The 17,452-nt window shown below is 50.7% G+C and overlaps 1 protein-coding gene across 2 annotated transcripts in view; it reads right to left on the minus strand.

The window, feature by feature from the left end:
* The window catches only part of PRSS55 (serine protease 55), a 37,598-nt gene that overhangs the window by 3,365 nt on the left and 16,781 nt on the right, over positions 1–17,452 (minus strand). Inside the window, exons 1-4 of one of the 2 annotated variants that reach the window (XM_008248975.5) lie at positions 12,110–12,164; positions 8,538–8,727; positions 7,049–7,299; positions 5,269–5,411 (exon numbers count right to left, since the gene is read on the minus strand). In XM_008248975.5, coding sequence (XP_008247197.2) covers positions 5,269–5,411; positions 7,049–7,299; positions 8,538–8,727; positions 12,110–12,164 — 639 coding nt within the window. Of the gene's footprint in view, positions 1–5,268; positions 5,412–7,048; positions 7,300–8,537; positions 8,728–12,109; positions 12,165–17,452 lie in introns of those variants that run through there. The other variant, XR_016229901.1, reaches the window with a different exon arrangement.

Genomic DNA, 17,452 nt, shown 5'->3' on the forward strand with positions numbered 1-17,452 from the left:
CTGGCATTCCATACTACATGAGTGCTGAATCGAGGCCTGACTGCTCTGCTTCAGATCCAGCTTCCTGCCAATGCACCTGGGAAGGCAGCAGATCATGATCCAAAGTGCTTGGGCCCCTGCCACCCATGTGGGAGACCTGGATGGAGTTCTTGGCTCATGGCTTCAGCCTTGGCCAGTCCTGGCTGTTGTAGCCATTCAGGGAGAGAACCAATGGGTAGATCTTTGCCTCTCTTTTTTTCTCCCTCTCTCACTCGGCTTTTCAAAATAAATAAAATAAATCTTTAAAATAACTAATTCAATAAAAATATAAAAGACTACCAACATTAAAACATAATAAACCAATAGAGTGTGTGTCTGTGTATGGGACAGGACTATAAAGGGAAGAGGAAGAGGGTGGGCTTGGTGAGAGACAGCCTCAGGGCAGCACAAGGGGCAGGGTGGGACAAGGGAGTCAATGTTTTGCAGGCAGAGGGAAGAGTGAAGACTTGTTCTGTGGGTCTTAACAAATCAGCAGCTCAGGAAAGCATTGCAAGGAATGGGGAAAAAAAAAACCAGAATATGAGAAACGTGGTTAGGATGATGAATTGGGTCTGCTTTGATGTTCTTCCAGGGGCATGGGGGGAATGGCATTTCTCTGAAATTCTTGGGTGTGGGTGTTTGCAAGGGGCAAGTCAGCTAAGCTTCCTGGAATACATGGCCCTGCAGGATGGAACCACGTGGTTCTGTGACTCACACCATCATCCAGTTATGCAGAGACTACGTACCAAGTCCCTACCACGTACCATACACACGTACGGCTTCCTTTCTCATAGGAGGAAAATGAGCACCAAGGAGAAGTGGCCTTGCTGAAGGTTATATGTAGCTGGGCTAGAGCCGGAAGCCAGGACTTTTCCGATGCTAAAGCCTGTGCCTGCTCTTTCCGCTGTTGCAACACTACTCTCTTGCTGAAGGACCTGGGCAGTTTCAGCCTTGCAAGTGGCCTGTAATCAGTGGAGAGGTGGTCTCCCTTTCCATGACCCTAAAATGGTGGCTAGAGAGAACGGAGTCTGCCAATGATTTCCAATGGCAGCCAAGGACGATGGACATTTCCTGGCTATGCTCCAGGTGCAGTGTCAGCTCCTGGATTCTTCCCCTCATCAACAGCTCTGTGAGGTGGGCATTTTGACCTCCATTTTGTGAGTGCAGAGAGAGAGGTGGATAGAAACCAATAGGACCTGGTCGCCGGTCATGGATGGACACTGGGCACGGATGGTGAGGATGAATTCCAAGGCTATAGGCTGCAGTGAATGGAGATAAAATGCAGGAGAAGACAATGAGTCATTGGTGTTCCAGTCCACTGTGGCTTGATTGTGAAATGCACCACTGGGGGGGTGGGCAGCAGATCGTCCTGGGTATCTGCAGCAAGCTGTGGCTTGAGGCTGCTCAAGGAAGCTTAGCAAGGTAAGCCCAAACCAAAATTACCTTTTCCAGAATAGAACATTGCCTCTGACACTCATCTGCTTTTTGTGGGAGTGCATGTGTTCTTTTCTTTGCGCTAATTCCGTTTCAAAGTCATGGGGCAAGAACAAAGTCAATGGAATTTCCACTCAAATACTCCTTCCATGAAAGTTGTTTTCATCATGTTATCCATCTTATGAAGGCATGTTATAAAAATATGATTAGAATATTGCCTTTGATTTTTCATTTCTTTACATATCAGGAAGAGGACTGTCCTTGGGTAAGTAGGTAAGTTAATTTTATAAGCTTCAGTTTGCACATCATTAAAATGGAGATAATCTCCGTGGAATCCCAAGACTGTGGGCAGATGAAATGAAAACCGTCTATAAATCACTCTGCACAGGGCCTATGTAGTAAATGTTCCAGAAATGGAGGGTTATTATTTTACCCTTGCAAATGACAAGTGTTACTTGTGTATTCAGGAAACACAGATTCCTTTAACAGACTGCTGGTGCAGAGGGCCATCTGTAAATACGTACCATGGAAAGAAAGAGGATTGCCCCAAAAGGCTAAGAGTCAAGGGCTAAGTCCATCAGCCAGGGACGAATCTGGGAGAAACTTGCTGACAAATCACAAGAGCCTCCCAAGCCCACTGCTGGGAGATCCATTGCCCCACACGATCACTCCTGTCCTGCTGGGGTAGAAGTGGATGACCTGGCTTCCAAGCCTGGCCCCATCACTACTGGATGCTGAACTTTGGGCAAATGATGTATAATCTGAATCCCTGTTATCTTATTTGTTCTACAGGGAGAGTGAGACCTGTCTGGCCTATCTCACAGGGTTAAGGAGAAGACAAAATTACTGAATATAGCCAAAGAGCTATAGAGTTACTACAGTGTTTCTCATCCTTCCAGACAGTGAATGGAATGACTAAGGAATAAAGAAGCCATGTTTCTCATCTGTAAAGCAGAGTTAGATTCAATGGCTTTGTACATTCTTTCTTGGCTCTAAATGTCTGTAATTCTAAAAGTCTGGGATTCCATGGAGTAGAACAAGACTTCATCCAGCTGTCACGGGCGATGTGTTCAAGACAATGTTCTCAGGAGAAGCCCAGGTCTCCAATCCAAGTCAGCTTGGCAGTCCTATAACCAAACTGCTCAGTAACCCAGTGGCTGCCAACCGCAGACTCTTGGGATGCCTCAGGGTCTCTCACAGATGTCTCCTCTTCAATGGCTGCTTGGCTGACAGGTACCGACAGCCGGCTTGTTTGGTTCTTTTATTTGACCAACACTTTTTGGACACTGCGCTAGGCACCAGAAATTCACCCACCATTAAGACCTGTCTGCTGAAGCTGGAGTGACTCAAGAGCATGGGCAGCTACAAGTCCACCGTGATGCCCACTGACCAGGAGAGACTCCTGTGGAGTTTCACATTCCTCGTTGCACATGTGCTTGACTTTAGATTCTGCTTGGCTGTGCCACTTAAAAGTTATTTTCTAATTGAACTTTTAAATATAATTGTAATTCTAAATTTCAAAGATAATTGAACTTGTACAGATAATTGTAGATCCACAGCAGTCATGAAAAATAATGCAGGGGCCGGTGCTGTGGCGCAACGGGTTAATGCCCTGGCCTAAAGCACCAGCATCCCATATGGGCGCCAGTTTGAGACCCGGCTGCTCCACTTCCAATCCAGCTCTCTGCTATGGCTTAGGAAAGCAGTAGAAGATGGCCCAAGTCCTTTGGGTCCCTGTACCTGCGTTGGAGACCCAGAAGAAGCTCCTGGCTCCTGGCTTCGGATCGGCACAGATCCAGCCATTGCAGCCAATTGGGGAGTGAACCATTGGATGGAAGACCTCTCTCTCTTTATCTGCCTCTCCTCTCTCTGTGTAACTCTTTCAAATAAATAAATAAATCTTAAATAAAAAGAAAAAGAATACAGGGATTCTCACGTGCTCTCAGTGTCTCCCAATAATATCTTGCAAAACTGCAGCACAAAATTACATTTTGACACAGCCCAGACACAGAACATCTCCATCACCACAGGAATCCTTCATGTTCCCTTTTTGTAGCCAATAACCAATAACCCTCCCTTCCCCAGCTCCTTAACCCCTGGCAACCACTAGTCTGTTCTCTCTTTAATTTCATCATTTCAAGGATGTTCTGGGATTGGAATCATACACTGTTGGATTCTATTTGGGATTTGGCTTGTTTCACACAGTAGTCTGTCTCTGAAGATCTACCCATGTTGTTGCATGGGTCAATAGTTTTCTTCCTTCATGTTGCTGCATAGTATTTCATGGTATGGATATACCGGTTTGTTTAACCTGCCACACTGAAGGACATTTGTTTCCAATATTTGGCTATTAACATAAACACTCCTGTACAGGTTTTTATATGAACTATATGAATCTAAACCTTTATTTCTCTAAAAAATAAAGTTCAAATGTGACATTTTCTGGAATGCAGGGTAAGATGTTTAGTTTTTTATGAAACTAAAAGACTGTTTTTGACAATGGCTGGACCACTGTAAAATCCTGCCAGCAATGACCTAGTTTCTTTACAACTTGGCCAGCATTGCTGTTACCATGTTTCATTTTTGGCATTCTCAGATATGTGTCGTGATGCCTCAACGTGGTTTTAATTTGCATTTTGCATCCCTCTGATGACCACTGAAGCTGATCATCTTTCCATATTCTTATTTGCTATTTACATATTCTCTTTGGTGAAATGCCTGTTCATGTATTTTGTCAATTTTCTAACTGGATTACATCTTTTCCTCTTTGTTTTTGTTTTTCTGTTGAAGGTGAGAGTTCTTTAAATATTTTACATAAAATTCTTTTTGTCTGTATCTTGTCTTTTAATTCTCTTAACAGAATCAGAAGCTTTTATCTTTGGTCAAATCCAGTTTTTCCTTTCATGAATTGCACTTTATCATGTCTAAGAATTCTTTACGTAGCCCTCAGTTTTGTGTGTGTGTGTTTTTTTTCTAAATGCTTTTATAGCTTTACAGTTAAGTGCATAATATATTTTGAGTTAAATTTTAAATGAGTTTTTTACTTTACGAATTAAAGACTCTCAATTTTTTATAAAGCACTCTTTGCTAGAGTTTTTTTATTTCTCCTTATTTTTATTTTAGTTTTTTATTTTTCCTATGTTTATCAATAAATTGAATCCAGGTATAATAGTTTAACTCTGTATTCCAGTTGTGATAGATCCTGGATATGTTGGCCATTATGTTACAGGACTGTTTCCTCTTTAAATCTTCTAACAGGACTCTCATGAAAATGGAATAGCAGAAGGGGGTGTCAACTTTTTTTTTTTTTATTTGAAAGTTAGAGTTACAGAGAGAGAGGGAGAGGGACAGGGATAGAGAAAGAGAGAGACAGAAAATGAGAATCTCCCAGTCATGGGTTCATTCCCCAGATAGCTGCAAAGGCCAAGGCTGGGTCAGGCTGAAGCCAGGAGCCAGAAATTTCTTTGGGGATCCATATGATTCCTCTATGGACCTCAAATCACCCTTGGCTTTTTGTTGTTGAAGCATTCTCAGATATGGGAATAGTCTTATGTGTTTCCCTAGAGTCCCTGAAGAAGTCCAGAACCATGTGTGCCAGAGACTCCCAGGTGTGCACACATAGCTCCAAGCATGCTGTTCCCATAACGAGCACCCAGAGTCTCCACAATCCCTTTTCCCACCCCCTGCCGAAAGGCCCTGCTCTCCCACTCTTTTTCTAGACTGTTGATTGTCTGTCCCCAGTGGAGAGAGGATACCATGCTGCAGCAGCCCTGGTACAGGGGCCTGGAGGGTGAGGGAGCGGTGCTCCTCAGTTACCTGGCAAGAATCATAAGTCTTGTTATCATATCTAGCACACAGCATATTGTTGGTGAGTTTTGGAAACACCTTGGTACATTTCCCCCAATCCATGATGACCATTGGCACTTTCATCATATCCGTCGTCATCGAGTATTTGTCACCTGGCCCAGAGAGAAAGCACATTAGAAAAGCCATTGGCAGTAAGTCCCCGTGCTGATGGTGCAGCTGGCTGTGCCTCAGCCCGCCCTGCAGCAGCCCCTCCCACGGCCCTTCCCATTCCTCAGCGTCCCTCTCTCCATTTCCTTTAGGTAACCCCAGAGCAGAAGTTTACTGTTCCATCACCCCAAACTTTCCCAAACAACTCCTCACCTACTGGAATTATTTCTCCCATTCCAAGCCATATGCCTACTTCCAGGAAGGTTTCCAGCTAAGACCCCAGCCAGCCCTTAGAGGATCAACCTCTCCGTGGCAATGGCTGGTGACCACTTCTCAGCATAGTCCTGCCTCGTCCATGCATTTTCCATTGCATCAGCATGGTGGCTCACTCACACAGGGCCGTGGACAGGGGCTATGCACCCCTAGTGAAAACACTTTAGTCCTCCAGCCAGCGTAGGCACTTCGGCTGCTGGTCCCAGGAATTTGCCTGGACTTCTCTTTATCTCATTAATTCTGGCCACACAGAGATTTCAAAATCCTTCCCCTTACTGAGTATTTTTAATCAAGTATGCACCCTCTGCCTTTCTAATTTTTTTGAAAAAATTATTTTTATTTGCAAAGTTGAAAGGGGGAGAAAAGGAAAGGAAGGGGGGAAAGAGAGAGAGAGAAAGAGGGAGAGGGAGATCTTCTCTCTTCCCAAAGATTTAGTTCACTTCCCAAATGGCCAGAACTGCCAGGGCTGGGCCAGGTCGAAACTGGGAGCCTGGGACTCTAACCAGGTCACCCATGTGGGCAGCAGGTACCCAAATAATTGAGTCATCAACTGCTGCCCCCCAAAGTGCACGTTAGCAGGAAGCTGGAATAAGGAGCAAACCCAGACTCCAATGTGCATTATAGGCATCTCAAAGGACATCTTCACCACTGTGCCAGATGCCCACTCCTGCTTTTAACTTGTGCGTTATGCCTGGAGCCCATAGTCACGTTCTACCAGTTTCCTCCTGGTTGCTAAGCTCTGGAAACACCTGCAGTCTTCGAGGCCCCAGCTCACTGCTAACATCCCTATGGGTCCAGACTCCCACTTAGGTCTGACTTGGTGCTCTGCTCCCCTCCCGTATGTGTGATTTCATGGAGTCTTCTCTGGGCAGAATTCAGGGGGCCTTTCATCACACCTCCCTGTCTAGGAGTACTTGGTCCTATTCTGGTCAAGTATCAACATGACAGCCAGCAACAACAGATGCACTTTGAAGAAAAACTGGGCAACACTCTGAGCTAGCCAAAGCCGAGCCCAGGGTAGGTTTCTCGAATGCCTGCAGGGATCAACTGACAAACAGCAATGAGCAACTCCAAGGGGGACGTTCGAGAAGAAAGAGTAGACGGATCTCTGGCTAACTGAGGTTTGACTCTGATCAAATAAGACTGCTCTGAGTTGGCTGAATAAGGCCACACCCAGGCACTGGCTCAGAGCTGGCATCTCAGAGGTTTCCGTGGCACTCAGAGGCAGCAGAGAGCACGGGGACTGGCTTCAACACAAGTCCCTTTCTCCTCCCACCTTTCCTTGTCTCTCCTGTCCACTTTCCGCCTCTCTCCTTTGGATTTAGCGCTCGTCCTAACAGCTATTGGGAGACGCTCAACTGTAGCGTACCAGCCTTGGTTTGGCCCCAGCCTGCCACCCAGCACTCATGCCACTTGGAAGGGCTGGTCAGCGTGGGCATGCAGATGGGCACTATCAGGTCACTGAATGTGATGGGTGAGGACAGCAGCAGCAAGGCGATGTCGTTGTCCAGGCTGTCTCTTTGAAAGTTCTTTGGGTAAATTATGCTGGTGACGCTCCTTTCTTCCCGGTGTGCGCTGGTTAAGTCATTGGTCCCCATCACGATTTTCAGGTCTGTCACTCTGATGGTGTAGAAGAGGGGGCGTTGGAGAGAAGGGAAGTCAAAAAGTGTGCAAAGTTTGCTCTGCCCCTCCTCCCAGCCCCAACCTAAACTTCAGACCATTCTGGGGGCCTTCAGGGCTGATCCTGCTGGGACCAGGACTCAAAAGGTGTGAGAATTTGAAAAAAAAAAATAGAGGGCAAAACAGCCAGTGAGCAGACCACAGCTATGCTTACTGCTGCCTCTGGGGTGCCAGACGTGAACAGGGTCCTCCTGTCTAATGGAGTCAGGGCTCAGATTAGGGCACTCTGGGGAGCTCATAAAAGATGACTTGGCACAGGCCAAATGAACCTTTGGGAGGGCAAAACGCCAATCCCTCTATTTGCATCAACTGGTCTACCAACCACCTAGCAACCCAGACAGGGTTTAATTTAGAACTGCTGCTGCATAAAGCAGAAAGCGCCTTTGGGGATAAGTCATCATCCTGGGCCCCCCTCCAGGCAGAATGGCCTTGAACTTTCCCATAGCTGATTCTTCAGCCTTGCCTGACAGCCGGTGCCACAAGGGCCCTTGGTTGTGCCCAGTTTCCATCCCTCCTTTAAAGTCAGCCTTTCTGTGTATATTCCAACTTTCTGGAGGTGACGTGGCAGAAAGCATGGGTGTTGGAGCCAGAATTTGAATTCTATGTCTACTTACTAAGAATGTACTGGGGGTGAATCATCTAACTTTATCAGACCTCAGTTTCCCTGTCCATAAATTAGTGATTCACTCTATGAGCCTCAGGTGGCCACTGTATGATTCAAGGAATTCATAAACTTGCTCAGCAGGGTCCCCTGCTCTTGGCTCGTCATCAGTAAATGCTAGGTGGTCCACCAATCTCATGGAGCACAGAGAATGTTTCACAAGGAATAGGGAATGAGGCAATCAGATGGCACACAAAGCCAGGCTTCTAGAATTCGAATTTCCTCCTAGAAGGACTCGCACACCCTGGGAGAGGCAGATGGACCAAACCCTTCAGTTCCATCGAGCCACAGGTTTTCCAACAGAAAGGTGTGACCTCGGGGCAGCTGTGGTCATTGGCCATTGGGGTCAATAAGGAAGGCAAAGCCTCAGGTTGGCTGCCTCCTTGTCTCCAAGGCAGGAGGGCATGGGTGGGAGCTATATGTGTCCAACTCTGCATGGAACAGTGCTAAGAGTTCTCTCTGCCATCAGGTCTGGCTGAGTGTGTGCATGCCCCAGGGCTGGGCCCTTGGTACTCACACTAGCATCTCAGAAGACACGCAGTGAGCAGCCGTGAGGATCCACTGTGTGCTGAGGATAGAGCCGCCGCAATAGTGAGTTCCTGACTGAATGCTCACCTGCCACGGGAACTCACCCACCTCAGCCTCCGTCCCCGCTATGATTCTGGAATGCTGAGTTCCGTGCTCAAAAACAGGTCTTACACCGCACCCTGGAGGGAAAGGAGAAGAATGGAAGGGAGAAGACGCACGGCTTAGACCACGTCCAGTACGGGTCAGGCCCTGGGCTGGGGGGAGATGAGGGTTGTAGGCAGGCAGCATCATCCCCACCACAGAGAACGGGACACAGAGGCTGGTCCAGCGAGGCGTCCCTCCCGCTACGAGGGAGCTGACAGATGCTTTCATTTGGTTGCTCTGAGCTCAGGACCAGGGTCTGAAGCACCGGCTTGGACTCCACCCGGCACTGTGAGCTCAGCTGAGTCTCTGAGCTTCTGCTCTCATCCGGCACACATTGGAGAGGATGCTCTCCAGAGGCAGCTCTGACAGGGAAGGCAGGAAAGCAGCCGCTCCCAAAGCTGTCCGCATGCTAACGGGCCCTGCTCAGGAGCCTGAAACGATGTGTAACTTTGCCAGATAACAACGGACCTAGGAGACGGAATGAAGGTTTCTAATCAAGCAATCCCAATATGGGGAAAATGTGCAGGATGTGGGGGAAGAGTTAGAAGAAAAGCCAATCAGAATCCGTTGTGCGGCAGAAGAAAGGTGCAGGGAGAGGCAACATTGCTGGCTTTAAGACAGACACAGGTGGCCCAGAGCAACCTCTGGAAGTTGGAGAGGCCGTGGCCAAGTCTCCCCCAGAGCCTCCCCAATGGGCCCCGACACCTTGAATTCAGCCCTGGGAGACCCAGGTTGGCATTCCACCTTCCAGAACTGTAAGATAAGAGAATTGTGGTGACTTGTGTTACAGCAGCCCTGGAAATGACTATTCCCAGGAAGCCACAAGGGTGGCACAGGAAGTGCCAGAATCTCCTGCAAAGTCCTGAATGGTCCAGGCTGTCCATGAGGAGCAGCTCCATCCCCGGGGGCTGGGAACAAAGACTGCAGCGGCCCGAGCCAAGGAGAGAGAGTCACCGTCCAGAGAGGCCCGGTCCAGCTCCTCAACCCCACAGAGGACACATGCATTGAAAGCTGCTGACTTGCATGCCCGCTGTATGTTCTGGAACAAGGCACAAGTTTGACTCTAAAGAGCCCAAGACCCCGTCTTCTCTCTCCCCCTCCCTCCCTCTCTGGTTTTCCCAATACCAGCTCCGCAGCAGCTTTGAGGACTTTGCAGGATGGGTTGGAGTGAGCCAGGGGTACTCACTGCTGGCTTCAGAGACCTGGGATGAGAACTCAGCCCTGTGTGTGAAGACCCTTCAGCTGTGCATACATGCTCACTCCACAACTTTTGGATCTGCACTTCCTCCATTTGATGTCCCAATCACACGTCCGAGCGTTTGCTCGCTGTACGTCAGGTACAGCTACAAGCACCTCACTGTTAGGACCACACTAGGAGTAGGTACTCTTGCGTGCACTCTCATTTTACGGTTGGCATCACTGAGGCACAGAAAGCTCACGTAGTTTGCTCAAGGTCACACAGCAGGTCAAGGCTAAACCAAGACTTGAACCAGACAGTCTGGCATCAGAGCTGGTGCTCTTGCTACCCAATGCTGCCGTCTGCCTGGAAGGTTCTCTCTCACATGGCCTGCATCACTCCCTCACTTTGTTCAGGCCCCTCCCCAGAGGCGTCTCCAGAGGATCTGTGTCTACCAGAGCCCCTCTTGTCCTTGGTGACTGTTTATCTGCTGCCCTGCATTCCGCTTCTACGTTGTTTGGTCGCCCTGAGGACGCATCCACCCCTGGTCCTTGTTTCCTGGCCCTGGTCCCAGGATGCAGCTCTGCGAGGGGAAGGTGGCATCATCTGTCTTGCCGCGCTGGGTCCTCAGGCCTGGGACCACACCTGGCACAGAACAGTGGCCCTCTGATTCCATGATGCCACTTCTGGACACTCAGCCTAAAGGAAACTTCTGGAATGCACCAAACACACATATTTGAAGGAGGTGCACTGCCATAAACTTCTTAACAGACAAATTGAAAACAACCTAATGTTACGATTACATGATTAAAATATAGGAGGAGGAACCGCTTCTCGGCCATACAAGTTATGCTCGTGGGGAGTTTCTAATGATGCAGGAAAATGCTTGTGATTCAAAGTTGAGTGAAAAAAGTCAGGAGGAAACCATATTTTAAAACTCACGATTTCATCAGGTTAAAAATCTCAACGTGGAAGTGTGGGAGAAAATGCATCAAAACCAAGAGGCAATTGTGAGCCGGGTTGCATGGTGGGCGGCTGGCATGAGTGTCCACTCCATTTGTCTCTGAGATGCACAACAGGGCACCTGCTAAGAGCACAAGGCTCTGCAGTCAGACAGCTCGAGCCTCTTGCTTGTAAACCATTTGGAGGAAGCTGCGAACCCTTCTCTTCAGTCCTGAAATGGGCATAACACCCTGTCCCATAAAACAGAAGAGTGGATGAGATAACGGTGTTGAAGTCCTCACAAAGTGCTTGGGGCGCAGTACCTTCTCCTTCTCTTCGATCCTGAAATGGGCATAACACCCTGTCCCATAAGACAGATGAGTGGATGAGATAACTGGTGTTAAAGTCCTCACAGAGTGCTTGGGGCGCAGTACCTTCTCCAGCCGCTGCGCAGGCCGTGTTCTGGGCAAAAGGGAGTGTGCACAGTGGGGAAAGGCCGGGTGCTCACCAGGCAAAGGGGACTTGAGTTTGTGGGAAGATACATGCAGCTACATGTGTTTATTTTGGTGTGAAAAATATTTTCAAAATACATGCATAGATCTTATAATATACATTGCCCATGAACTTTCTGAAGACCTGTCACAGCTCTGCCGATTTCTTGCAGTGTGACTCTGGACAAATCCTGAGCCTGTCCTGCTCCAATGCTAAGAGCAGGATCCCCACCCTGTGGTGGTGTGGACATTTGCCTGTGGGAAAGTGCTTGGCCAATGACGGCTGCTTCTAAGTCATCCAGCCTCCTTCCAGCCTTGGCCATCCCTTAGCGAGACCAAGGACCTACCGGCAGCTGTGGAAAGCTGACTGCTGAGAACGGAAGTGCCCCTGAACTTGACTACGGTGAGCTACGCTTCTGCGTTGAGTCTGTAGCTCTTGGGAGACTTCGTGCTCCACGACCCCCACCCTCTGAGCTGAAGGACTGATGGTTAGCTCATTCCATGCACTCCCTTGTGCCTTGGGATTCAAAACCAAGACTCAAGTTCACACAGGGGAAACACTGGGCTGGGCATTAGGGGAGAGAGAGAAGTGGCTTCAAGGAGGGGTGGATGGGAAAACATCAAGCTAGGTCCTTGTGCCCTGGCCTTCAAGGAGCCAGTTAGCAAATCCATGAGCTCGTGTCCAGCTCTGTCCCTTTGGTCCTCACGCTCACCACTGACTGGACGAAGGGAGGTGAGGAGGCCAGCTCTCAGGCCCAGCCCTGCCTGCGACAGCTGCTCTGGCCCCTGGGAGAAGAGTCCACCTACCGAGATCTTTTCCGTTGGCCCGGGAAAGGAGCAGGAAAATTGAGAACAGGAGCATGGCCCTTGCTGTGCTGTGGGCCTGGGAGGTTACGGAGGCTGGGGCAGAGGGGAATAGTGCTGCATTCTTAGAGCCACAGCCCTGCTGGTGATGTCACAGTGGGCACGGCTCGGAGAATGCAGACTGAAGTCACGCAGGTTTCTTTTCTGGCTGTGTTGTTTCTACGGTGGCCTCACGATGGGGCCTTGTCCTTGAAGCCTCCCATTCTACAGCACCTGCCACAGCAGACCTTCTCGGAGAATGCATGGCTAAGGTCTGAGCCAGGGGCTTCCAGGCCGTATCCCAGGGTATGGGGAGGGAGGGGGACCCAGGAGCCCCTGAGGCTGCTCCCAGCTTTAACATCCTGTGTGGCACAGTGGCCCTCTTAGTTCTCTGCTCCGGGCTCCGACCCGGACCCCAGGAGTAGGGCTTAGGGTCTGGGCTCAGGGGTCCCAGCCTCCCCTCGCATCCTGAGCAGCAGGCAACAATCCCCGCTCTCTCCACTTACTCCACGTGCTCCCCAAATCTTCCGACGGGTCCCTGTCCATTCCTAGAGATGAAAACATTGGAGTCAGAAGGAGCTGTGCAGCCCGTGGCCTCACCTGATGCCAGCAATGCAGTCACAGGACTTGGACCTTACTACATGTGTTAGTTTGTACCTCTGCATGCTGACTCGGGTGGAATTGACCCAAATGTCTCGGAACTGCCATGCTAGCCAAGGGCCAGGCCCAGTGGTTGGAAGCCAGTTGCATGATCATTTCAGCCCTCGATGACAGTGTGTCCACCCTGCCCAACCTCATGCCTCAGTTTCCTCTCCTGCAGCAGGGGGACCCAGTGTCCCCTCTCAAAGCGAGGCCCTGCAGGTGGGGAGGTGGCCCCTCAGCTCTGCACCAAGGGTGTGGCTCTAGCTGCTTTCTGGGGAGGTGCAGCTTCATCAATTTGCTCTTCTATTTTTTCCCCACTGGTGGATTCCTGAAGGCAGCTGCTCTGGGCCCTGGGGACCCATGGGAGAGGTAGAGCGGATGTGGGCTGGCACTATCCCCATCTGCTCTGAATCATACCTCGCCTGCCCTGGCCCTCATGATGGGCCCTGCCTTCCTCCCTGGCCTACAGGTGACGGCCCCAAAGCACACGGGTCACCTGCTCCTGGTCCCACCAAACAGGCTCCCTCCTTATCCTCAGATGCCTTTGCTGGACACTCCCTGGTTTTCCCACTGCCCAGCCTTAGGGCTCAGGTCTCTCCTAGCCACAGGTCAGCCACCCATCCCCTGCCGAATGCCAATGGCTTCTTCTTTGCTCAGTGTCTGTTGGGGCCAGGGGTGGGGCTGTGGAGGGGAGAAGGATTCCAGGCTCCAGGTGTCTGGAGAATGGAGCATGAGAGCTGATCTCATGCATGGGGAGGCAGGGACAGCAGAGGTGCCCGCTGGGAGCTGCTGCTCGCTTCTGGGAAGTATCTGAACCAAATCACAGCACGCTGAGGGGAGGCGCTCTTGCCTTTCGAAGACCATCCTATGGGCTCTATGTGTCTCCTGTGCCCACGAACTCGGGCCCGTTTCCTGTGCAGGACTCAGACGTAGTCCACTGCTGCTTTCCAAAGACGATGCACTGCAACTAGTGGAAGGATGGCTGGGTGGGGACAACTATGTTGCTCGGCCACGTGGCCTGTGTCCTGCACAATTCCAGAGGGGACCACCCTTTTAGGCTACAAGAGGTAAGGCTCTCCTAGATTCGGACAGACACGGGGGGCCCAGGGTGGGGAGAGCAGTGTCAGTGCTGCAGAAGGCATCCTCAGAAATTGGAAGAGGAAAGCAGGTGCCAGGTGAGAGGGGATGTCCAGGGCTGTTGCCAGACTCATACTCTGGAGGGCCTCAGGGTGGCTTTCTCCTTGGTCAGTGGTTTTCTGGCTGTCTCAGACCCTTGTGAGCTACGACAGAATACTGGAGTAGGAACTTTATAAAGAACAGATGTGTACTCTCTCACCGAGCTGCACCATGGAAGCCGAAGGCAAGGTCAAGGCTGGGTCTCCGGTTCCAAGACGACCTTTATTGCACCCTCCAGGAGAGAGAGATGTTGTGTCATCCCGTGTGGAAGAGAGTAAGGGCTCTCCTGCAGCCTTGGTAACGTGGCATTGACCCAGACACCTCCAAAGGGCCTTACCTCATGGCACAGTTGCACGGTGAATGACATTTCCAGCACGTACACTTTGGAGAGGTCATAGTGAAACTATGCCACTGACTTTGGTGTGCAGACTGGACCTTGTTCAGTGTAGATTTGGGTTCCTAGACTTAGCAAATAAAAATATAGAATATAGGCTGCCAAGTTGAAGCTCATTTCAGAAGATGATGCTGCAAAAATTTTTTTTTCTTTTTTTAGTGTGAGTGTGGCCAATGCAATATTTGGGACATACTTATACTGAACAGAATGTAGTTTATCTGCAAATTCATATATAACTGGTGCCTTGCGTCACCTGGCCATCTTAGGCCGATTTCTAGGTCTTATGTTCAGATCCCGATTCAGTGGATTGAGGCTGGCGGGGCCGGGGGCTGGGGAGCAGCACTGAGCACTTCTAGCAGCAGCTCTCGGATGCTGGGAGTCAGTGTCAATCATCTCCGGACCATTTTGAGAAGTATCAGCATGGCCTAGTGGAGACAGCTGCTGCTGGGTAGGGGCCCAGTGTGCGCTGCACAGGGAGTCAGATGCTGAGAGAGATGCTTAGAATCCATCCTGACCGGCGCCGCGGCTCACTAGGCTAATCCTCCGCCTAGTGGCGCCGGCACACCGGGTTCTAGTCCCGGTCAGGGTGCCGGATTCTGTCCCGGTTGCCCCTCTTCCAGGCCAGCTCTCTGCTGTGGCAGTGGAGGATGGCCCAGGTGCTTGGGCCCTGCACCCCATGGGAGACCAGGAGAAGCACCTGGCTCCTGCCTTCGGATCAGCGCAGTGCGCCGGCCGCAGCGCGCCAGCTGTGGCGGCCATTGGAGGGTGAACCAACGGCAAAGGAAGACCTTTCTCTCTGTCTCTTTCTCTTACTATCCACTCTGCCTGTCAAAAAAAAAAAAAAAAAAAAGAATCCTCCTGGAGTGCGCCAAGACTTCAGAAGCAAGAGGCTGGGGACATACCACCAGGTACTCAGGGGCGAGAAGGAGCAGAAAGTGACCTCAGTGTAGAAGTAACCCCACTTGGGCCTGGGAGGTGGGAGCTGAGTTCCCGGCGACCTGGGGCCTCTCGGCAACTGTGATGCTGGGGCGCAGGGGAGCAGAGCCAGGGCGGAGGGAAGGGCAATGCTCTTCTCCAGGCCCATTCTGTGGGCGGGAGCCTGGCACTGAGCCAGCGTCTGGAGTGTGCCAAGGGCTTGGCTCTTCCAATCTGCAAATGGCTACTGGGTTTGGACTCAAGTGGCTGCAGGCTATTAAGAACATTCAGGAAAAGTTTTTTATCTGGGCCAGACTAATCAGCCCATGGAATGGCTTTTAAAGAGGCAGTGAGATGAGAATAAAGCGGGGTTAGATCACAATCCATGTGTAGCTCAGATTGTCCGCTCTGCTCCGCGGTGCCTTTGCTTTAGTTTTCCTTTATCGGCAGTGGGAGAGGTCTGGTTGGAGCCCTGTGCTTTTCCCATTTTGCAGCAGTTTGCCAAGCAGGGCCATGTAGGAAAACCTAGTAAGTCATCCTAGCCGGGGCAAGCCCCTGGCGCGGGTCTGTACAACTGCCTCGCTCTACCAGATCCCCCACCACAAGCTCTCACAACGGACGCGGCCACTGCACGGAACTCCATCACGCTGCGCTAAGGCTCCGCCTCCGAATCTCCTCGGGTGCCGCAGTGTGGGCAGCCGGTACCTGGCATTGCGTGGAGCCCAGCCGCATCGCGGGACTGCAACCCTTCAGGCACAAGGACCTCACCAACACCCAGCGAGCACCAAAGCCAGACGCCCTGGGAGGATGCCTCTTGTCTCCTGACTGCAATCCGTGCGGGGACTCGCCTCCTCCGGAAGCTGCCCCCGTATTCAGATGGGCACTGCAGGACCTAGGAAGTGATTTGCGTGTTGGATTGGAGAGGGGGCTCTGGAATCAGATGTACAGATGCTTCCACCTCCAGATCTCGCTCTGGCACTCCCACAAAGGGCCTCGGGCAGGCCGCTGAGCCTCTCAGAGCTTCGCTTACCTCTGCCCAGTGGGAAGAGGAGAAGCCACCAGTCAGGGCTGACAGCAGGGTGGGCTGGGTCCCAGGGTCTAGTACACAACAACGAACGCACCCATGTGTTTGCTGCCACGATGATGGTGAGCTCTGAAGTCCAGGCCACAGCCTCAGCCTCTAGGTTGGCATCTTTGGTCTGGCACAGGTCACAGCCACAGGCTTGTCTCTTCGGCACCACCTCGGAGGTCATCCTCCCCCGAGACCCTCTGTGATTCCAGGTGAGGTAGCCGGGAAGCTGACAGGGCAGGACACTGACTTAGTCTGCTGCCTTCCTGTGCGCCTCAGTGTTTGCGTCTGCAGACACACTTAACGTGCAGAGCAATTCTGTGTGCTGGATCAGGTTAGGCCCTTGCTTGTCCGTGGAGATGGAAACTCTTGCTGACAAGTCCAGAGACTGGGCGAGCCTTCCAGGTTACTGATTGGCATGCCGGGATTCAAACCCATGTAGGCAATGCTGCTCCCCTGATGGGCTTTCAGCCAACCAATCATATCCAATTTTTACATTATTTTTCCTAATCTTTGCAAAATATCTAGGAGATGAGATGAAACACAGACTTTAAATGACTTGCTCAATATAATGCAACTCACTGGGGTGGAGCCAGAGCTTGAATGCTTTAGGATCATAGGTCAACCTCCAGCTTGAGTGAGATCAAGTCTCCCCAGGGCTCGCATGCATCCATCCAGCCTTCCATCCGACCCAACTATTAAGTGCCTAATATGGACCAGGTGCCATTCTAAGAACTGAGGGTGTAGGAGTAAATAAAAAAGTCCTTGCCCTCATTAAGTTTACAGTCAGTGGGAGAGCGACAGAGAGTGAATGTGTACTGATGACAGAGGCTGACTTCATGAGTGAAATGGAGAAGACAGAGTAGGAAACGGGCACAGGAGTGAAGGTTGGGGGCAGGGTCTTTTCTGGAACCTGGGAGCCCTGTGGATAACTGCTGCTTCAGGTGGAGGGAGCTTCATTCATTCAGCCATCACATGCTCAAGAATGAAACACAGGTGCTATTGCTGATGAGGGGATAGGGTTGTACAGCAGGTCTTAAGGTGACAAGACCTAAATACCTAGACTGCCGAAGAGAATGTGAAAGCAAAGGAGAGTGTGGCCGAGGGAGAG

The sequence above is a fragment of the Oryctolagus cuniculus genome, chromosome 2, assembly GCF_051225735.1.
Source record: "Oryctolagus cuniculus isolate XC-2025 breed Fujian yellow rabbit chromosome 2, ASM5122573v1, whole genome shotgun sequence".
Lineage (NCBI taxonomy): Eukaryota > Metazoa > Chordata > Mammalia > Lagomorpha > Leporidae > Oryctolagus > Oryctolagus cuniculus.